The following is a 23,604-nucleotide window of genomic DNA, read 5'->3' on the forward strand; positions in this document are numbered from 1 at the left end:
AGACCCATATGAGCTGATGCAGAGTGAAGTGAGTATGATAAGAACAAGTTATACAATCATAACAATATTGTAAAAATAAACAAAAACACTTTGAAAGACTTAGGAACTCTGGATCAATGACCAACCATGATTCCAGAGGAAGGAAAGACATAAACATTCATTAAGCACCTACTTTGTGCCATGCACTGTGCTAAGTGTTTTACAAATTTGATTCTCACAACAACCCTGAGAGGTAGGTGCTATTATCATCCCCATTTTATAGTTGAGGAAAACAAGAAAAATAGAGGTTAAATAACTTGCCTAGGGTCATAGAGCTAGTAAGCATCTGAGGCTGAATTTGAACTCAGATCTTCCTAACTCTAAGCTCAATGTTCTACTCACTACACCATTCAGCTGACTCTAAGTTTTTACCAGAGGAATGATGAAGCAAGCTGTCCTCTTTAGAGAGAGATGCAGAACAAGACAAATATATTTGGTTGGACATAACCAATGTGGAAATTTGTTTTGCTGGATTACACACACACAAACACACACTTTTTTTTTTACAAAGGCTTTGTACTTCCTTTTTTCCCCAATGAGTGGAATGGAAGGATGAGGGAGGAAAGGGCAGCTCCCACTTCAAAAAATGCACCTCTAAAAAAATGCAAAGAAGAGAAGAGAAAGAAGGCCAGAAAAGAACAGAAGAGAAGGTACAAAAAAGCAGGACAGCTTTGAAAGCTATACGCTTGTTGATCTTATTATATACTTAAAAAATAAAAGCAAGCTGTTTATAACAGAGATCTCCAATTATTTTTCTGTTCTATGTATTGGTATTTAAGTTCAGAATAAAAATACAATTTTGAAGGAAGTCAAAGTAAACCTGTGAGATCCTGGCATCTTCATCAAAATGTAAGACATCCACCCAAAAAGAATATTTGGAGGACTTTTTACTTGCAGTACTAAGTCAACGTGTATTTATTAAGAAATTGCTAGGCACTGGGCTAAGTGCTGTTGATACAAATACAAAGAAAAGGAAAAAAAAGTTCTTAGCCTCAAGTAGTTTACAGTCTAATGGAGGAGACCATATGCAAACCATGTACAAATAAGACAGAGACAGGATAAACTGGAGATATTCAGAGGGAAGATACTAGAAATAAGACAGATCTGGAAAGGGTTCCTGTAGAAAGTGGGATTTTAGCTGGGATTCAAAGGAAGCCAGGAAGGTCAATAAATGGAGATAAGAAGGTAGAACATTACAGGCATGGAGGACAACCAGAAAAAATGCCTGAAGCCAAGAGATGGCTGGTCTTGTTTGTGAAATAGCTAGGAAGCCAGTATCATTGGATCACAGAGTACGTGGGTAGGAGCAAAGTAGTAGATGATTAGAAAGGTAGGAGGGGCCAGGTTTTGAAGGACTTCGAACACCAAACAAGAGAATTTCCTATTTGATCCTGGAGGCAATAAGAAGCCTTTGGAGTTTATTGAATGGGGATGGGGGGGGTAGAGAGAGAAGAGGTAAAGGACAATATGGGCTTTAGGGATACAATCTAACAGTTGAGAGGAGAATGAACTAGAGTAGACAGAGACTTGAGGCAGGGAGACAAATCAGCAGGCAATAGTCTAGGCATAAGGTGATGAGGGCTTGCACCAGGTAGTGGTAATGTCAGAGGAGAAAAGTGGGCATGTACAAAGGAAGAATCAACAGGCCTTGGCAACAGAATGGATATGGTGAGAGGAGGGAAGTGAGAATGAAGAGTCAAGGATGACTCCTAAGTTATGAGCTTTGGTGACCAGAAGGATGGTGGTGCCCTAGACAGTACAAGCAAAGTTAGGATGGAGGGGAAGGCCTGGGGAGAAAGGGAATGCAGGACTGGACATGCTGAGTCTAAGGTATATGTGGGACATACAGTTTGAGATGTCTGAAAGACAACTGGAGATTTAAGAGTGAAGGTGAGGATGACACACAGGTTGCAAGTCTAGGTGACTAGGGTGATAGTGGTATCCTAACAGTATTAGGAAGGTTAGGCATGCGGGAAGGATTTTGGGAAAAAATTAAGAGTTCAGTTTTGGACATGTTGAGTTTAAAATGTCTACAGGACATCCAGTCTGAAATATCCACTAGGCAGTTGGAGATATGAGTCTGGAAGTTAGAAGAGAGGTTCAGGCTGAACAGATAGATTTGAGAGCCATCAGCAGAGAAATGATAATTGAATCTATGGGAGCTGATGAGATCACCAAGTGAAACAGTAAAGAGATAGGAGAAGACAGAGTCTTGGGGGACATGCACAGTTAACAAGTACGACCTGGTTGAAGATCCAGCAAAGGAGACTGAGTAATCAGATGGGTAGGAGGAAAACTTGGAGGGACTGGTATCACAAAAACCTAGGGTGATGAGAATATCAAGGAGAAAATGACTGACAGTGTCAAAAGCTGCAGAGAGGTCAAGAAAAATGAGGATTGAGAAAAAGCTATTAGATTTGGCAATTAAGAAATCACAGGTAACTTTAGAGAGTGCAGTTTTAATTGAATGGTAAGGTTGGAAGTCAGTCTTTAGAGAGTTAAGAAGAGAGTGTGAGGAAAGAAAGTGAAAGCAATGATGATAGATAGCCTTCTCAAGGAGTTTAGCCATAAAAGTGGGGGAGGGATATGGGATGATAATTAACAGGGATGGAAGGATCAAATAAGGGTTTTTTGAGGATGGAGGAGCCATGGGCATGTTTACAGGCAATAGGGAAATAGACAGGGAGAGACTGAAGATTAGTGAGAGAGTAGGGATGATAGAGAGAGCAATCTGCTGGAGAAGATGAAATGTCCATGCAGATGAGTTTGCCTTAGCAAGGAGAAGTCTTATGCCCACTGAAGGACTGATGAACTCTGATAAAAATGATGATATACTGAAAAGCATAGTTGTTCCAGAATTATAGAAATTCCTAAAAGAAGATGACAAGGCAACCTTGTACTACATCACACATCAAGAAATATTAAGAACTTTATCCAAGAGATAGAAATAAACATGCTTCAATGGCTTGGCACTTGCCTCACATAAACCCTGTTGAAAACCTATGCACTATAAACAAGGCTGGATTGGAAAAACAGATTGTTCATTAAGGGCACACAATAATAATTACAATGAGAAATCATGGTGAAGAAGGGGATCACTTTTCTCATCACTACCTGGAATAACTGCTAGTGAACTGTTGCCAATAGGCAGACAAGCACAGGAGTTCTGGAAATGGCGGCATCTCCAGACTAGCGGCCTTGCTTTTGGACCAGCTCTCCTGGGAGAAAAGGTCAGCCTCCCCTACCACCTGCCAACGAGTTGCTATCCCACAGGGCCAGCAAGCCAGTCTAGGTGCAGCAGTAAGGTAAGCTGAGAGACAGACAGGAGGCAGCATGTGCCAGGCAGGTCAGGCCACCACCACCATCTCCCTTCATACTCTAATGGAGACAGCCCAGGACCTTTAATCCAAGAGCCCTAGGAAGGGAAGGGCTTTCGGCCCAGGTGTCCTCAGCCATCATCCTGGGAGGCTACCCCTGAGCAGATGCAGCCTGGCAACAGCTCCTGCAGAAGCTGTGGCCAAAGCTGCTGAAGACCCAGAAAGAAGAGTTCTTGTCACCAAAATCCTTGGCACTGTCCAACATCAAGAACCAATATGGTTATCAGTGGAAATGACATGAAAGAAGAGGCATGACCACCCTAAGGACCATCAGACTTTTCTGCCTGACTTGCAGCTGAAACCTTTTATATGAGTTCTCTTCCCATCAGAATACGAGCTCCTGGAAAAAACGGATGATCTGACTTTACTATCTATATCCCCAGGGCTTAGCACACAGTAAACACTTAGTAAATGCTGTACTCATTCATTAATATCCAATATAATAAATATGCACTCAAGGAAAATTAAAGAATGTGTTGAAATCTTGTGAACTCAGTGCCAAACTGTGTAGAAGAATTGACTATAGCAAGAAGATATGTTGCATATTAAAAAGGTTTTTTAAAGATAAAGAAAGATGTAAGGTTTATTGCCTACGACAGTCAGCAAATTTAATTTTTCTTATTTTTTCTCAGTTACTTTGGATACCACTGTAGTCCAAATCCCCTGTTTCACAGATGAGGAAACAGAGCCCAGGAGAGTTAAATGATTTTCTTCCAAGTCCCAGAGGTTGTATGCATGAGAGGTGGGATCTGAACTCAGGTTCTTGCCTAAAGGGTCAGTGCTCTTTCTACTGTACCACACTGCCTCCCTCTGAAGCCAGAAGACCTGGCTTTATTCCTGGCTTTGCCAGTGACTAGCTGAATACTCTCAAAGTAAGTCTGTGAAACATAATGCTCGTATCACATGCCTCACAAGGTTGTTGTGAGGATCAAACAACCAGTCACTTTAAAGTGCTGTTGTGTCTTTAAAGCCCTTTGTGGTGAAGCCTTGTATAAACATCAGCTGCAATGATTATGACAGCTGTGAGTGTTGGAGATGCTGGGAAGGACAAAACCACGAAGACCTGGTGACAAGTTGGATATAGCGGAGTGAGGAGAGGGATGAGTCGAGGACCCAAGGTTTCTGTGGACCAACTTGTACTCAGTCCTCATGCAACCCAAATCTCTCTGAATGGGTTTGAAGGAGAGAGACTTTCTCCTATGATGAAGGAGCTATGTCCAGAAACCAACAACCTGCCCTCCCCCAACAGCCCCCACCCACAAATGCACATGCCCTCTCCTTTGTTCATAAAACAGACACTACCGACTCCACTACCAATGCCAATTTTTTTTTTAGAAGTGGGAATAGGCTGTACAGAACTACTCTCTAAGCAACAGGTAAGAGGAAGAGTCTGGATATGAAATCATCACTTACCTGGCTGGACAATGACAATGACCTCTGTGGTGGCTTGGTGTCCTGCTGTATCAGTCACCGTGAGCTGATAGGTGTAGTCTCCTTCTTGCATTGCAGAAAGTTGCAGGGCTGGGGTTCTCACACCCTTTGTATAAATATAAACACATGGAAAAGTGGGATCTCCAACTATTAACATGACAACAATTCCTACTCTGATGGAAATCACTCACCCAATTTCCTAGATTTTATCTATTATCAAGGCTGTGCCTACTAATTAAATTATAAACAGTAAACTCAAACATTTGGGGATCATCTGGCCCCAAACTTCCTATCCATAAGTAGAGTTCCTGACTTCTTCAATACCAACATAGCTTTGAATAAAGTCTCAGCTTTCCTGAGGCAGAGGAAGAGCTCAGCTACAATAAGGGGTTTGAGGATATGTGCAAAGAGGGAAAATATTCAAATCAGAAAGACCACCACAAATATTAAGGTAAATGTAAAAACATGCTTTTTATAAAAGCCCTCCCCTTTCACTGAGGACAGACTGATCATGCTCCCAACAAAGCTTTCAGAACAAAACACCAACAACACCTCCCAATTCCGTGTGTGTACTGTATCATCATTTCATGGATTTGTTCAAGATTGGCAACAGCAGAAAAATAGTGCTAAATAACCAGAGCCAGCTGGCGAGGTTCATGTCCCTTTGTTCTCTTCATCATCCTTCCCTGAGCCTTCACAAACGCCCAGCCGAATCTTACAGTTGGAAGGGACCTGGTAGGCTACTTAGTCTGGCTTTCTGCTTCCTATGTGTGTGTACTCTCTACCATCTGTGATGGTAACTTCCAGTGACAAGAAGATCACCACTATTTCAGTAAGCAACAAGTTGCTCCCTCGTTGGACATCTCTATGTTGGAATGCTTTTTCTCATACTGAGCCAAAATATGCTTCCTTGTAATTTTTAACTACTCCCTTCTCTAGCCCTAGCTTCTGGAAACAGAGAGAATAAATCTGCTCTCTCCCTTCTAGGTGGATACTCTTTAAAAAGTCACCATTCAAAAAAAAAAGTCACCATTCACTTACAAGACAGAGCAGACTTATCTCAATGTGCTAGGTTCTTTGCTTGGCACTATGGAAACAAAGAAGAAAATAACTCAGGTTCTGTCCTTAAGGAGCTTATAGTATGGGCAGGGTGGGGGAGGAGATAGGACATGACATATTTACATAAGTAAAATATGTAAGATGTGAAAAGCGCAAAAGAGAATACCCAAGTGATCAAGGAAAATTTGATGAGGCAGGAGATACTTTCAGCTTGGTGAGGATTCCTCTCTTACTTTTCTCTTCCAAACCTGATTATCTTCTGATTATAAATTTATGTTCACATGCAATTAAAAGACACCACAACCTCTCAGGCGGTTGTTAAAAAAAAGGAGGGGAGGAATATGTTTCTGTATACAAAAAGGACTTTTAAATGAACAGTAGCAAATATAATTGAACAGTTCTTGGAAATGCTCTGTGGATAGGTTGTGGCCACTCCTACCTGCATGTCCACAACCTTCCCTTTGCTGCTTGGGCTGAGAGACCACTCATAGCTGGCAATGCCATGGTCATCGGTGCTCTGATTCCCATACAGGGTGATGGAGTTCTGAGGAAGTGTAATCACTTGGTTGGGGCCTGCATTAGCCACAGGAGGGTAATCCACTGCCTTGTTCACAGTCAGGCTGGCGGTGGTTGAACTGCTGGCTCCAAATGAATCCACCACTGTCAGGCTGCCAACCAGGAGGAAGGAGAAAAGGGCACAAGAATCAGAAGTGGGCTTTGGGTGAGAGGGGAACCACTGTGGGATTTAAAATTCAAGGCATAGGAAGCTCATGACAGTATCAGAAAAGACTCTTGTGGCCTCAGCCACTTGGGAGAACAAAGAGATAAAGCTCAGGTATAGAGGGAAAGGCCCATTCTTATCTCTATGTTCTTTTCAGAAAAACCAGAAGAAACAAAGCTTCAAGGAAAGGACATGACACAGCAGGGCTCCATATTGTTTCCTTAATACGATGTATACATTTTATAAAAGTCCTCAGACAAAAATAAGAGCCAGAAGGTAAGAGACCAGTGCCTTGCCCAGTGCTCTGGACACAATAAGTGCTAAATAAAGGCTTGCTGATGGACTGGAACAGAAGAGGAGAGGCCCACTCAGCAGAGACAAGTGCTCGGCACAAAAGGGAATTCCCTCCCACAGCAACTCAACAATGACTAGTTAGCTTGTTTGAAATATAATTCACAGGAATGAAGTTTTTAACAAAATTGTATTGATTTTTGCTTTGCATCATGGTCATTTTTGGATAAACAATGGTTCTGCACTTCAGAACTTCTGAATTTAACCTTCTCTTATAACAAAGAAAACCAGTTGAGCAAAAGACATTTGATAAAGGGAGAACAGTTTTCAGGATGACCAGAATAACATAAAGTAAAAGCCTCTCTGAAAGACGTAGTGGCCAAGTGTGGCTTCAGAAGACTGGAGAGGAAGAGGCTGTGGCTTAGATAAGCGGGACAATACTTGAAGGCCCAGTTAGTGTGCTCCTTGGCTTTGCCTGACTCTGCTACAAGAAGAGTTTCTATGTGCTTAGTTAGTAAGAAATGATGGAAAAGCAAGACAGAAAATAAGACAGACAGAAAAGACATCAGTTAAACCAGAGGTTCTTAACCTTTTTGTATCTTGGACCCCTTTGACAGTTTGGTGACACCTATTCTCAGACTGTTTTTAAATGCATAAAATAAAATACACAGAATTACAAAGGAAAAGAATCACATTATAATGTAGTTATGAAATATATGAAATATAGGAAAATCATATTGTAATATAGTTATAAAAAAAGTTCATGGATCCCAGATGAAGAACTCCCGAATTGAAACAAAAAGGAAATGAAGAAGGGGACATGAATGGAGCAATTTTGTCACTACGTTGTTAAATTTAATACATACTTAAAAATAAAAGCCAAAAAGAATTGGAAATTGAGAGGATGCCCCATCAATTGGAGAATGGCTGAGCAAGTTATGTTATATGAATGTGATGGAATACTACTGTGCTATAAGAAATGATGAACAGGCTGACTTCAGAAAAACCTGGAAAGACTTGTATGGTCTGATGCTGAGTGAAGTGAGCAGAACCAAGAGAACGTTGTACACAATAACAGCCACGGTGGGCGATGACTAATATTGATAAACTTAACCCTTCCCAGCAATACAAGAATCTAAGACATCTCCAGAGGCCTTGAGATGGAAAATGCTATCCACATCCAAAGAAGGAACTATGGAAGTTGAATTGCTATTTTTTTTCTCTTCTGTTGAGTTTTGTTTCCTCTTTTTGATGGTTCCTCCTATTGGTTTTAATTTTTACCTACAACATCACTAATGTGAAAATATGTTTAATAGAAATGTAAATGTATAGCCTATATCAGATTGTGCACCGTCTTGGGGAGGATGGTGGGGAGGAAGGGGAAGAAAAATTTTAAACTCAAAAGCATATGGAAGTGATTATTGATAAATCAAAATAAATTAATAAAAAATGAAAATAAATACAAATAAAAATAAAAGCCAAACTACACAACAGAAGTTCATGGTTTCATATACAATCTTTTCCATTGTTATTTGGTTTTTTTTAATTATATTTTATTCTGAACTTAAGAAATAAATCAAGCATTTCCATAACATAGTAGAATAGAAAAAAAGATGACTGTACATTAAACTGCAAATCTACTGTATACAACTTGCTATTACTCTTAAATACACAATAAAGGTATCATGTAATTTTTTTTCTTTCATCTTCCTTCCCCACTCTAGAGCAGGCACAAATATGTATGTGTATGTGTAAAACCATTCCATACATACTTCTATTTATCAATTCTTTCTCTGGAGGCAGATAGTGTTTTCCTTCATATGTCCTTTGTAGTTTAATTTGGATATTTATTTTTTTCTTTTTAGCTAGGCAATGGGGTTAAGTGACTTGCCCAGGGTCACACAGCTAGTAAGTGTCAAGTGTCTGAGGTCAGATTTGAATTCAGGTCCTCCTGACTCCAGGGCTGGTGCTCTATCCACTGTGTCATCTAGCTGCCCATTAATTTGGATATTTATAATAGTCAAAATCAAAGTTGTTCTTAAAACAATAATGTTGTTACTGTATACAATGTTCTCTTGGTTCTGTTCATTTTGCTCTTTGCTATTTTGTGTAAGTCTATAATGTTTTTCTAGGATCACTGAGCTCGTCATTTCTTAGCACAATAGTGCTTATCACAATCATACCACAACTTATTCAGCCATTCCCCAACTGATGGACATCCCTACAATTTCCAGCTCTTTGCCACCAGAAATAGAGCTGCTGTACACATTTGAGAACATATAGGTTCTTTTCCTTTTTCCTTGATCATCTTGGGAAACAGTGGTATTGCTGAGTCAAAGGGTACACACAATTTCATAACTCTTTGGGCATAATTCCAGATTGCTCACCAAAATGGTTGGATCAGTTCACAATTCCACCAACAGTGAATTAGTGTCCCAATTTTTCTACATCCCCTCCAACATTTGTCGCTTTCCCTTTTAATCATTTTAGCCAATCTGATAGATGTAAAATGATATCTCAAGTTTGCTTTAATTTGCATTTCTCTAGTCAATAATGATTTAGAGCATGTTTTCATATGACTACAAATTGTTTTGATTTCTTCATCAGAAAACTGCCTGTTCATATCCTTTGACCATTTATCGATTGGGGAATAACTCTTAATTCTTATACCTTTGACATTACTATTTGTATACTGGAATGTTTGGTGATTGTTTAGTTCATAATTAAAAACAAAAACAAAAACAAAAAACAAGTAACAGATATCAAGCCAGACAAATGTAAGCAATGAGGAATAAGGTCTCTTACTTATGCTGTACCTTTTAACTGAACAGTCCACGAAAAAAGTTAGAGAAACAGACCTTCTCTTGAGGAGCTTAAAGCTTAGCAAGGGGAGACTCTGTGTGTGTGTGTGTGTGTGTGTGTGTGTGTGTGTGCGTGCGCATGCGCATACACAGTCTCCCCATATAAACACACGTGTTGTCTCTATATACACGTACACACTTATGTATATGTTTGTACATATACATACACAAAGAAATACAAGATAATTTTGAGGGGATGGCACAAGTAGTGAGTGGCAACAGGAAAGGCCTATGCGAAAGGTGGCACTCAAGGTGGACCTTGATTTTTATTTTATTTTAATTTTTTTACAAAGCAATTGGCGTTAAGTGACTTACCAACGGTCACACAGCTAGTTAGTGTCAAGTGTCTGAGACTGGATTTGAACTCAGGTCCTCCTGACTCCAGGGCTAATACTCTATCCACTGTGCCACCTAGCTGCCCCTGAACCTTGACTTTTAGGGGTCATAAGAAGCACAGAGAAAAGGAACTGCATTCCAGGCATGGCGGGGGAGGGGGGGGACAGCTGTTGTGTATGAGCCACAAGAAGAAGGCCAGTTTGGCTGCACTGCAGTGTTAAATGAAAAGGCTTATTAAGGCTATAAAGGAAGGTCAGGGCCAGGTTGTGAATGGCTTTAAGTGCCAAAGAAAAGAGCTTATTTGATTCCAGGGGCAATAAGCAGCCATTTACTGAGTAGGGGTGTGACACAATTAGACCTGCACTTGATGATGACCTGGAATGGAGAAGAAACTTGCAGCAGGGAGCCCATGGTATAAGAAGTGAGGAGGGCCTGAAAGGGTGGCAGCTGTGGGAGCAGAGAGAAGGGGACAGTAAGGAGAGGTGATATGGAGGCCGACAAGCTAAGACTTAACAAATAATTGGCTATATGGAGGGGACGATGGTTATGGGTAGAATGATACCAAAGTTGTGAACTCAGACGACTACAAGGAGGCTAAAGCCCTTGCCAGAGAAAGGAAATTTCATCATCTTACTATACCACCTTAGAAAGGTGGATACTTGGCCAAAAAGCCTGGTTGCCTTCATGGTATAGATGGAAGAATGGATGTACTGCCAAGACATACAAATGGATCAAGTCTCACAGAAAGTTGGTGACCAATCTTCTAGATAGAATGTCCCTGTCAGCTACGGTTTGAGAGACGATGTTTCTGAAAGGGACATTTTTTTCTAAATTGTAGGAATGGCAAATATACACATGTAAATCAGCTAATACTATGCCCCCTCTTAGAAGAAAAATCCACAGTAGCTATGGCCAATTTTCTCATTCCCTGTTGTTTTCACAGATCTTCCCCCAGATCCCACTAGTCTGTTGCACTAGAGAAAAAGCAAGTTACAGATGGCAAAATAGCAGCTAACCACCCTCTCTGCCATTATAACCAAACAGCTTCTGGCTTGCCTACAGAGTTACTATGACCAAAAAGCAGCTGATTACAGAGTTTAGGAATGATGCTACTCTTACGCAAATTAAGGTGAAGGAAGGGAAGAGGTGAATGAATCACAGAATTTTAGAGCTAAAAGGAGTCCTAGAGAATATCTAATTTAATCCCATTCTGCAGCTAGGGAAACTGAGGCACCAAAAGGAAACCTGCCCCTCATCTCAAATTAATTAGCATGTTTCAGTATGTGAAGAACCAAATTTGGTCTCACTGACATTTAAGGAAAAAGTAAACATAGCCAATATGAACTGTAAAAACCCAACGGTCTTAAATGGGAGGTGCAAAGTCTCTTAAGCCACCACCTTAAATACTAGCTGACTTTCCTGGTGAGGAGGGGACTGACCATGCTTCATTTCTCCAAAGCCACAACAGAGAGAAGCAGAGAGAGAAGGGTAAAGAAATATGCTGTTAATGAAGTCCTTGAGTTGGGAGTGACAATGAAGTACCTGAATGGAGCAAGAGAGGAGAAGGCCACTATCAGCTGAATATTCCCTGGTAGGAATTCTGGCAAAATGGGGCTAGAGGGGCGGGGATGGGGGTGGTGGGGGTATGGGGTGGGAAGGCAGAGGCAAACAGTCTTATTAAGGCTGGAGGTAAATCTACCGGTAGACACTAATCTAGTGGCTGGAGATCTTTGCCTTCAACGATCATCTATGTTGGTTTTGTGGCTTATCAGGGATCAGAGAAAACTGATGGAATCTAAGATGGTATTTTCAACCAAAGTCTACTGCTGACCTTTTCCTGAGTTGGCTGACTAGATTGTGACTTACCTGAAGGTATAATTTCCCGGGACCAGGTTGGTCAGTTTTAATATGGCTGTGTCTTCAGATACTTTTTCTTCTCTCAGGGGCCCCTTCAGTTCTTCCCAGTGGTATCGAACAATTTTATCATCATCCGTGCTTTCTGATCACAAAGAAACCTCACATGTACACGTGGTGCTCTCTTTGCATATGTCTTATATAGAGTAGGAACTACAGACTGTCTCTTGAAAGTATTTTTCTCCCCGCAATGGGAGATTATTCAGATGGTCTAAGTAGCTGCCCCTGCAGCACAGGTGCAAGCAACCTGTGGTCTAATGCTGCTTCTTCCAAAGGCAATGACTAGCAGCCTTCTACCCACTTCCCTCTCCATATGGCACCCTTTTTCTCTCTCTTCCTCCCCCTCCTCCTATTCTCTTTCTTCCACCTTCTACCTTTGCCTCAGGGCTGCCAACAGCACTCCTAGACAAAGTTGGTTGGTGGCATTAAGGACTAAAGAGATTGCTGTGACAAAACAATCCACACGTACTAGGAAAGGAAGGCTGAGCAAAATCTTCATGGAACTCAATCAAGTTTATATTATGAATAGCCTAAAGATCTATAACACTATCTGAATAATGGTGAAGGTCAAGAGTTCTCTGTGCTTCATCCTTCAACAGAATGTACTTCCAGGGGCAAGAAAACACTGTGTCACCCTAGGAGAAGATAAAATACCACTGAGTGGTATGGAAAGCTCTTCAGGTAAGGTTTCTGCATCTTTGTCTAGTACTCACTCTGCTATGTGAGAAAAATTCTTGTGACATTAAAACGTTCTCAATTTAAGGGGTAGGAACACAAACTAGATAAATTTGTAAAATCATGAAACTCCAACTAAAAGAATTTTAAGTAACTGTGCAGCCTTTCCACCCCTAGGTATACACAAGTTGCTTTAATCCATTCCAATTCCATGGCTGGGGGCTTTAACCACCTTGTGCAGCACCGGAGAGTGATGCCCTGGGGCTGCACGCCTCGCCCCCACAGGGCACTGACTCTGGCAGCACAGGGGGAACTGCTGATTGCAGAATCATCCACTGGGGAAAGTACTTACGGCTGCCATCAATGACTGTGGAAGTAGTTGGCAGAGAGATCTCCTGGAATTGTGGTGACACAACAGCAACAGGGGGCTGATTCACATGGGGCTCTGCAAGAACAATGACCCATAACATCAGGAGAACACAAGGGCTTTGTGGTAAAGTAAAGAAGAGCCCATTGGACTCCAATGATACAGCCTGATAAGCCTGTCTAATGGGGAGGGGGCAAAGAGCATAAAGATGCTGTAAACCATTTCCAGGTAATTAAAGGTTAAGAGATCCAATTTTTTTCTCTCCAGGATGGTTAGGAAACTGTGAATACCAACCTGTAAAAACCCTGCTCACATCCAAATCTAACTTAGCTACCCTTCAGGCTGAGGCCAAGGCCTCTCACTGTGCTGCTATGGGTTACATAGAGTGTGAATGATATTCCAGCAGCAGATATTCCACTCACCTAAGAGTGGGCCTACAGTGGGTCTCTTATAACAATGCTTTTTAGTACATGAGGAAGGCCATGAATAATTTGCCAACGAGCACTCAGTGAATTCATGTATAGCTTACGACGTGGTATGATGTTATCTCTGCAGATATAATTATTAGCCTGGTATAGCAACCACCCTAAAATGGCTGTAAACTCCAGGAGTGCTCTCATTTCTTTTGTAAATGATCAATCAGGCTCTATTTTTGGTCAAGCAAAACACAGACTGCCTAGTACCTAGAATGAAGAGCTTAAAACTTCTAAACTGAGGTCTGGAAAGGTACCAAGCTCAAGGAGAGAAAGCTGACAATCCCTGGTTCAAAGTTTCAATGGGTCATGGAGGTGACCCTAGGTTCTCAGAGACCCTACCATCAGAACACAAGTTCTGACAAGCCCTACAAAGCTGGAAGGTCTTTGGTTATAGACCACAAAACACTGTGTCTGATGTTGATGTCTGAGGACCAACCTAACTAAGCACACAGAGGCTCAATACCAAGACAAAAACATAAATCATCCTCTGCTCTCTTTAGCCTTATTCTGCTTCCTTAGTGATAGCTCCTTCATCAATATTTCTCACCTGAACAGGTGCTATAGGCCAACAATGACGTGGGCGCAGAATTCAAGAAGGAAGAGATTAGGCTGGGTCACATTTGAGAACCTACGTGGTGCTTTCAATGAACCCAGATTGCTGGCTGCCATAACAGCCCATCTCGTTAGGACTAATAGAGCTTGCCAATGATATAGAATAATCAGAGGAAAGCCTCAAATGCATTGTTTGGATAGGGTATGGAAAAGATAAGTTTAAGAAGGTCACAAGATAAGGAATAAGCAGCTACATAATGCCTACTATGTGTCAAGCACTGGGTTAGGTGCTTTACAAATATTATCTCATTTGAGCCTCACAACAACTCTGGGAGATAGGTGCTATTATTATCTCCATTATATAGTTGAAGAAACTGAAGCAAACAACGATTAAGTGACTTGCCCAGGGCCACAAAGCTAGTAAATGTCTGAGGCTGGATTTGAACATAAGTTTCCTGACTCCAAGCCCAGTGTGGCATGGAAACGATTGCAATCCTCATTGGTGAAAGGAATATCAAAGGCAAGAGGCCTTTGATTACAAAGCTCAAGAAAGGAAAATTGATCCCCAGAATAAAATAAAATACCCACAAACAGGTTCTAATCTGTTTAGCTTTGTCAATAAATGAATAGAAAGGGTTATAAGAACTTCAAGATCTGGATGTTAAAGGTGGCACTGAAAGAGGCACTGAAACATAGGTTTTGGCTTCTGCGGTATCTTCCCCCCACTGCTCTGCCCCCATTTTTCTAGAAATGCCAAGCAAGAGTGAAGAACATAAAGAGTTTTCCTATGATCCACTAACGAGCCAGCTGCAGGAAGAATCTGTTTGAAGGAGGAAAGGTTGGCTCCTACAGTGAAAGAGGAACAGTGGTGGATGCATGAAGAACTCTCTGTACAGTCCTGCATCTCTGGAAGGAAAATAAATGATCATCCCCCCAGTGCCAGATGATGGGTTTTTTTTTCTTTAGACTCTGGCTCTTGGCTCTCTCAGGCCATTTTCCTGAAGCATATGGTGCTTTCTCAGAACAGCATGCTTAGAGAAGTCCTCCCAAACAGTTCTTTGGTAAAACTGCTGGGCTAGGTTCTTTCTGCACAATGGTCATATTACCAATGCCACCCTCTCTTGCAGACTGTTTTAGCTAAAGTCAAAGCAGAGACTTTTCCAGAAATATAAAATCACAATAAAAATTGTAAAACATTCCAAAGCTTAAATTTCCTTCCTTCTTAAAATCTTACAACCCAAGATTGGGATCTACATACCTGGATTTACCGTCACATTCACATATCCCTCCCCGTGAGAATTTTGGCCACGTACAACCACTTTGAATTCATACAGACCAGGGGTGAGCTGTAAAGAAAGAGGAAGGGCCTTATTAGACAATCACGAAGCACAAACAACCTGATTTACAACAATCCCCAAACACAAAGCCTTGAGCCCCAGACTTTAGCATGTAATTTCTTATTTTGTATAAACTTTATTTTTTCAAATGAACAAAAACTATCTTCTTTCCCTCCAACCTCCCCTTTGACCACTGAAAAAGAAAGAGAAAAACAAAACCCTTGTAACAAATATGCACAGTCAAGCAAAACACATTCCTGCACTGGCCACGTCTAAAAACTATTCTCAGCAACCCTTTGTGGCATTAGTCACAGAATGAGAAAAAAGAAGTGGGGAAGAGAAGGCCAAGCAACGGACTGCAAATTCAATTCAGTAAACAATTATTAAGGGCACATACATAAGACACTGTGTTAGGAGCTGGAGATACAGAGATAAAATAGGACTGATCCTGCCTTCTGTGAACTTATCTGTAGTAGGAGGGAGAAGGCAAAACAAATAATAACAAAAGTACAAAGGAGATGGTCTTTGAGGTTACCTTCTTGGAAAAAAAAAAGAAAAAGACATACTTGCATAAGAGATAAGAAAAGAAAGAAATCACTTATTTATAGCTGAAGAAAGAAAAAAAAACCCACAGAAAGTAGGACCTGAGCTGGGTCTGAAGTAAAGAAAGGATTTCAAGAGATCAAAGTTTGAAGGGAAACCATGAAAAGCAAATGGAGAACATAAAGGCAGAGAGGCTGGAAAAGGTAGAATTAGATCTCAGAACAGGAAATAGTCTGGTAAAGGAAGGGGAGGCAAGTTTCTAAAAAGTTTGGTGAGCTTGCAGCCAGACCATGAAGGTATTATTTCATTTTACAGGGCAATGAAGAAACCACTGGAACACTTTGGGCAGGGAAGTGGAACGGAAAGGGGAGAGAATGGAGGCAGGGAAACCAGTTAGGAAACCACTGCATTAATCCGGGCAAGAGATAGTAATGGTCTAAATATTATACCAGGGGTAAAAAGGACAGGGATTAAAAGAGATATTGAAGGGATATAATCAAAAAGACTAAAGGACTGACTAGATGAAGAAAGGGGAGGGAAGAGCCAAAAATGACTGAAATTTTATGTTTTAATGCCAATTCTAATAGTAATTGCCTCTGGGACAATATGACAGGTTTCAGTTCTCTGGATGTCAATGTTCGTATATGGGTAATGTTGAGGTCCGAGAGATTTCAACCCTTCAAAGACCAAAATATCGGATGGGATCATCTGGAATGAATTCACAAACTCAAGCACAATCTTTAAGTCAAGTTGGCAAAAGTTTCTTGTTACACTTTTCAGTAGGCAAGGATTCTTAAGGAACCTACAACCTGACAGGAATGATGCTAAAGCTTATATGGGAAAAGTAGTAGATTATGTGCCAAGTATGCTAATTGGGTGATAACATACAACGTCATTCACTACTGGAAACTGGGGAGGGGGTTCCTAAGGGGTGTATTTTTGGTCTGTTATGTCTGTGACAAGATGGCTTCAGGAGCTGATGTCTATAACTTGAGCCCTGGATTGTACACAGTAACTGTGGGAATCAGTACATGATAGTTCTGTTGATACAAGACAGTACAAGGGAAATTCTACAGAGGTCAGCTTGTTCTTGTAACAGGGAGAGAGAGCTTGCCTCACTGGGCCCACTCATGCATCACTGCCAGAGATAGGGTCTTTGGGACGTAGGGAAACTGGCAAGGATAGTAATTTTTCTGGGGCTAGAGAGAAATTGGGGTCCAAACACAAGCCCATCAGTAATAATTAAGGCCATCCATACTCTTTGAGCTAACAGGACTGGTCTGTGAGGTTTAAATGATGATCTTTTTAAAAATAAAACACTACAAAGGCATCTGGAAGCATAGTAGAGTGCTGGGCTTAGAGTCACAAAGACTTGAGTCTAACTCTGGCCTCAGACATTTATTAGCTGTGTGACCCTAGACAAGTCACTGAATCTCTGTCTGCCTCAGTTTCCTTGACTGTAAAATAGGGGTGATAATAACAGCACCTGCCTTGCAGGGTTGTTGTGAAGATCAAATGACTGAATATTTGTAAAAGCATTTAGCAGAGTTCCTGGCACACTGTAGGCACTATATAAATGCTTATTCCATCCCTTTCCTTTCCTTTCCCTAGAAAAGTGTAGAATAGGGGCAGCTAGGTGGCACAGTGGATAGAGCACCGACCCTGGATTCAGGAGGACCTGAGTTCAAATCCGGCCTCATACACATAACACTTACTAGCTGTGTGACCCTGGGCAAGTCACTTAACCCCACTGCCTAGCAAAAACAAAAACAAAACAAACAAAACAAACAAACAAACAGAAAAGTGTAGAATAACTACTAAATTCCATTACAACAAGGAAACGCTCACAGCTATGTGGATCCTAAGGTCAACTGTCATGTGAGGTCTAAACTCCTTATACTACTGCTACAAGCTGTTTAGCAATTATATTTATAGCCAATACCATTCTGCCAGAAGTCTTTCTCACCAAAAATGTCATAAGCTAACAAATACTGGAAACCTGCCAGTCAGGCCTTTGAAGGATTCATTTCTGAAGAGATGCTCAGGATCTGAGTGCTAAAAGTCTCTCTTGACCCTTCTGTCTATAGAAAAAAAAAATCCTACCTGGTATTATACACTTTAGAAAAAGGATGGGCACCCCTTACCCACCCCATATACAGGAAAGAAGTTCACCTTGGAGAGCTTGAGGACCTGTGAATGCTGTCCTTCCATTTCTCCACTGTAGTTTGTAGGATGAGTAATCAGCTTCCATTCGTAGGAGTAGATTTTGCCTAAAGAAGGGCCAGTTACAGAAATCATGAAAACATACACCTACACCCCCTACAGTGAGGGCATCCACAATGCCTACCAATAATTCTTATTTTTATACAAAACAGATCTGAATTTCAGACATGGCCTTTACTTTTACAGGTCTCATCTCAAAGCTTTTCAGGAGCTAGACTGCATGGGATTCAAGTATCTGCTTGAACATAAGGGAGGGTTCAACTGAGCCTGCTCTTGTTACTGCCTCCTGCTCTCCAGGTCCCCCACAGCTCATGCCTACCGCTCCCTCCTCCCAAATAAAAATTATAAGTGTGTGGATGCATGCCCAGGGGTGTGTGTGTGTGTGTGTGTGTGTGTGTGTGTGTGTGTGTGTGTGTGTAAAAATGGTGGCATCCTAAGTGATGCTATGTTAGCGGTGACTGCTGATTCTTACTGACAATATCTGCTCTGGAATCTCCTCCTCCCAACTAGCAGAGATGAACTCACTGGAAACAAAGACCGCTTTCTTAAAAACTTCTTTTGCAACAAAGAACAGCAATGATTTCTAAATAACACGGTTCGGAAATAGCTTTGCATAGAGTGCTAACAATGCTCGTCTCACTGAGGTCATCACACCCTGGTGAGTTAAAAGAGTTGCTCAAATCCTGCTGAGCCAAATAACATCCTGCAGCAAGCAAGGACTGCAGGAGATGGCCCATTTAAAACAGCCCCTATTTAAATTCATTAAAATCAGATAGAACACATATCACAAAAGTCCTACCTCTCTGATGTCATAGTTTCTAGTTCAAAATAAATCAGGGAGATCGTTTTGTTGTCCCAATGGGGAAAAATGCTCCCCATACTGCTCGGGATCAAACACATAGACAGGTAAGCAGACATGCAAAGAGCCCTGGCTCTGAAGTCAGAGGACCCTGAGCTCAAATCCTGTCTCTGCTATTTTCTGACTGCATGACCTTAGGCAAGTCACTTCTCTTTGGGCCTTGGTTCCCTCATTTGTAAAATGAGAAGGTTGGACTTGATGACCTCTGAAATCCTCTGTAGCTCCAATTTTATAATCCTACACCTCAAGCTAGGTGAGGGTGCTATGGAAGGACTCGGTTTAAGTGATCATTATAGGTTTAAAGAGGAGAAAATACCACTCATGGCAAAAATAGATCAAAAAGGGTTAGTGCTCCCTTGTTTAAATGAGTAAGAATTCAGTTCCAAGATGTCCTGTTTCTAAAGGCCTGATCTCATCTTACAAACACAAGGCCTCTGTCCACATAATCCTCTCTGCCTCCTTTAACAAATGCAGTCTCCAGTATAGCCCAGGTTTGTGCACTGTGATAGGATCATAGAACCTTAGAGCTAGCTAGAGGTCAGCTGGTCCAACCCTTTCATGTTAGAAATGAAAAAACTGAAGACCTAAGAAATGGGGCAAGCAACCTTGGACAAGTCATGTACCCTTCCTGAGGTCTTAATTTTTCTAAGTCATATGCTAAGGGTGAGGAGATAGGAAGTGTATGCAAAAAGAGAATTAGAGTTTAATGTGATACCAATATAACATCTTTTCCAGTCCCCTTCTCTTGTGTCTGCCCCACCCCCACCCCCATGGAAAACAAAGTACTCATGGATTTGAAAGAAGACAATATCCTTGGAGCAAGGAATAAAAAACAGAACCTTACACAGAGTGCAGAGTCCAAGAGCAGTAACACTCAATTAGGAGTCTGTTGGGCAGAATACTGATTTGATCAATTTCCTGAATATAGTAAAGAACTGGGGGGAAAGGATTGAATGAAACAGTTTGTGCACTAGTCAGTTTTGGGTACAAGTCTATACTAATTCACACAAATTTAAATACAAGCTAGGAAAAAAAAGAGTATACTAAGGCCAAGGGATTCTCACATAGAGTTGAGGTAAAGGAGCTAAAATTCTACTTCTATCATTGCCTAAAATCTTCAAAGGCTTCTACCTATATTTGCTTCTACCTATAATTCAAAACCACCACCAGGGGGAAGGAAAAAACCTGAACTTTTTGAGGAAGGTGGAATGAATTGATAAGAGACCTCAAGCTGTGAGACAAAAAATACAAATCACAGCATTTAAACTTCTTAAAACTATTTTCTGTATAAACAGGATATTTGAAGTGTACATTTGAAGCAGGGCACAGGAACTAGTAGCATTATGGGTAATTGAAATGTATATACCTAAAACGGAAACTTAAATACTGGAAGAGATACAGCTATCAGAGATATTAGGAAAATCATATGACTTCAGGTGAAAGGGTCCTTAAAAATGATGTCATTCAAATTTCCCATTTTATAAATGAGGAAATGGAGAATCAGGTAGAAAGCAAGAGAACCAGAATTTGAACTCAGGTCCTCTGACCCCAGAGCCAAGGATGCTTCATTCAATAGTTATGTTCTTGAAAAGTTATGTGTGTATAAATAAAATATTTCGAAATTAAGGAATCTTAGTCTCTGAAAGGGCCATCTTGCCCTCTGCTGGAAAATTCTCTATGGTATCACTAAGAGGGAGCCATTCAGACTGTTTAAGTTCTTGTAGGTACAGGAAGGCCCCTTCCTCCCAAAGCAGCTCATTAAACATAACTGGGCAGGTCATTCTGTTAGAAAGTTTTATGCTACAATGAGCCTAATTTGCCTCCCTGTAATTTCCAGCCACAAGCCCTTGCTCTGTCCTCTGGAGCTATATAGGAAAAGCCTCATCCCTCTTCCATTTGATAGTCCTACAGATAGATATTTGGTGGTAAGTATTATATTTCTCCCATACAAGCAAAAACACACCTAGTTCTTTAACTGTTACTTGTACATCAAAGAGTACTACTTAAAGAAATATTTTGTAATACTAAAAACCATTCCCTGAATTATGTTTTATAAACAAAATTTTAGTTCACTGATTTTTTTTTTCAAAAGTGGCACTACCATATTAACAGTGGACATTCTGAGACTAAAGCTCTTCCGTGTAAAATGCTGGGTCCCCCTTAGAGTTCTTACCTCCCTCTGGTGCTGGGATGACAAACGCATTTAACTGAACTTCATTCTTGGGCAGGGTCATCTCTACGCTGTCTCCTGCAGACACTACCAACTCCTTTATACCTGAGAAGAAAGCATATACACTAGAATTAGCAACGGAGCTAATGGAGATTTGTCTTCATTCTGTGGCCAAAGTCCAAAGTCTGTAAAAGGGTAGGCTATGTCAGATGTTCCTCACCACTTCTAGTCTCTCTCTAATCCAGCCTGTATCCAGGTTTCTATCTTCATTATGCCAATGCACCTGCTGTATGAGTTCCTGCTAACTAAATCCAACAGCTTTTCCCACAGTCATAGGCTAACTTCTCTGTGTCATCTGACACTTGGCAAATTCCTCCCTGAAGCCCTCCTGCCTTTTGTCTAAGATATCATATAATGCTCGTTTTAGTAGATTACAAGATCAATCTGAGTACAAGTGTAATATGGCAACCAAAGTCAATCAAGTACTATGGAGCATGGCCTCCAGGAATAAGGGGATGACACTGGAGTACACTGTACTCTGCTTTAGACCACGCACAGACTGTGGCGTCCTCTTCTGAGCATCACAGGTTAGGAAGGGCACTGACATGCTAGAAAGCACGCAGAGTAGGACGACCAAGATCAGGAAAGCCCCAGGGCCTATGTCTTAGAAGCATTAGACAAAAGAGAAGGCCCAGAAGGGACATGATAGCCTGCCTCAAGAACCTGGAAGGATATCTTATGGAAGGATTAGACTTTTCTGTTTAGTCCCAGAAGCCAGAACTAGCAGCAAAGGATGGAAGTTGCAAAGAGATGTCAGGAAAAACCTCCTCACAATTATAGCTAGCTATACATCAAATGGTCTGCCAGGGGAGGTAGTGGGTCTTGAGTAGAGGTTTTCAGACAGACTGGATGACTACTTGTTAGGTGAATTGGAGAAGGGATTCTTTTTGGGGTATGGGCTGGACTCACTGACTCATGGTTGCTTCCAACCTTGAACTTTAGTGATTCCAATTCCACTTCTTTTCCTTTATCTGTCCTCCCCCTCCTCCCTGAGCCCCAAAACCCAAACACCCCGCTCCACGATCTAATTGTGAACCTCTTCAACACTGAACCACTGGCCTCTGTTATTTCTACAATCACTTTCTCATAGATTTCATCCAATTTCATAGCTTCACTGATCACTCCTATGTCTGCTATTCTAAAATCTATAACTTTAGCTCTTACCTCTCATTGAAACTCCAGTCATATTTCTAGTTGTAGGAACAGTTCCGTGTTCCTACGTGACATTTCCATCAGGACCTCAAATTAAACTCATCTTTTCCACCAAAATGGCTTTCCTTCCTAATTTTTCCCATATCTATCTATGGCATGATCCTTTTAGTACTTGAAGTACTTTTAGGTTTGAAAACTCAGTCATCTTTCGATATACAGGATGAAGAAAAGACAGGAAGCAGTCACCAAAGCTTGTCAATTTTTATTTTGTAATATCTGAATCATGACTTCATTTCCATTTCTATCAACTTCCCCCTATTCCAGGAACTCACCACTTCATGCCTGTATCACTGCAACAGCCCACTGTTGTCCCTATTTCTTGCCTTTCTCTGCTCCAATCTACTCAAAAAACCAAGGCCAGGTTAATCTTCCTAAAGAACTGACATCATTCCCTAGCTCAAGAACCTATACTGTCTCATACTGACTGAAGTACCAGTCCAAGTCCAAACTTTTAATCCCGACATTTATTCAAAAGTCTTTATAACCTGACCCCTCCCCAATGAGCCTCTTCCTTTACCTTAACAAGAACCTTTCACTTCATTCCTAGTTACTAGAGCCTAGTGTCCCTTTTATATGCCAAGCTCATCTAACTGTCATTATGTCTCTCCTCTTCCCCTCTGCTAATCAAACTTTTACCTATCCTGCAAGGCCCGGCCATAATTCTAACCCCTCTACAAAGATGAAGCCTTTTATGACTACTCCAGTCTATACTGATCTCTTCCTTTCCTCTGAGCTCCTACAGGAATAGGCCATACATCTATATGGTCTTATATTCCTCTAGTTTTCTTTATCTCCCTAATATCATAAGCACTCTGAAGTCTTCCTCCCATCCCTCCCCCAAATAGTGCCTGGGCACATGGGAGGAGCTTAATGCTTCTTTACTTGGCTGAGACCTAACACAAAACAAGCTTTGGGGAATGATGACATTTTGTTTTCATGACAAATGCAAAACATCCCACGTTATACTCACCTCCTATTTGGAACTGTATGATTTGGGAAAAGTGAAACCGTCTACTATGCTATACAGAGGTTTTAAATCTCTTGAGTCCCAGGAGAGGGAAGAAAAGGTTACTAAAGTGGTTTCTGAGAGAACCCACCTAT

At 41.1% G+C, this 23,604-nt stretch overlaps 1 protein-coding gene across 1 annotated transcript in view; it reads right to left on the reverse strand.

Moving 5' to 3' along the window:
- Nucleotides 1-23,604, reverse strand: part of KIAA0319L (KIAA0319 like) — an 86,766-nt gene that overhangs the window by 23,822 nt on the left and 39,340 nt on the right. The window contains exons 5-11 of the mRNA XM_020983695.2: nucleotides 21,235-21,336; nucleotides 18,152-18,249; nucleotides 15,358-15,445; nucleotides 13,057-13,149; nucleotides 11,982-12,114; nucleotides 6,346-6,574; nucleotides 4,830-4,953 (exon numbers count right to left, since the gene is read on the reverse strand). Of these exons, the coding sequence (XP_020839354.1) occupies nucleotides 4,830-4,953; nucleotides 6,346-6,574; nucleotides 11,982-12,114; nucleotides 13,057-13,149; nucleotides 15,358-15,445; nucleotides 18,152-18,249; nucleotides 21,235-21,336 (867 nt within the window). The remainder of the gene's footprint in view (nucleotides 1-4,829; nucleotides 4,954-6,345; nucleotides 6,575-11,981; nucleotides 12,115-13,056; nucleotides 13,150-15,357; nucleotides 15,446-18,151; nucleotides 18,250-21,234; nucleotides 21,337-23,604) is intronic.

Source organism: Phascolarctos cinereus, unplaced genomic scaffold (genome assembly GCF_003287225.1).
Source record: "Phascolarctos cinereus isolate Bilbo 61053 unplaced genomic scaffold, phaCin_HiC Scaffold_726;HRSCAF=1367, whole genome shotgun sequence".
In the NCBI taxonomy this organism is placed as follows: Eukaryota; Metazoa; Chordata; class Mammalia; order Diprotodontia; family Phascolarctidae; genus Phascolarctos; species Phascolarctos cinereus.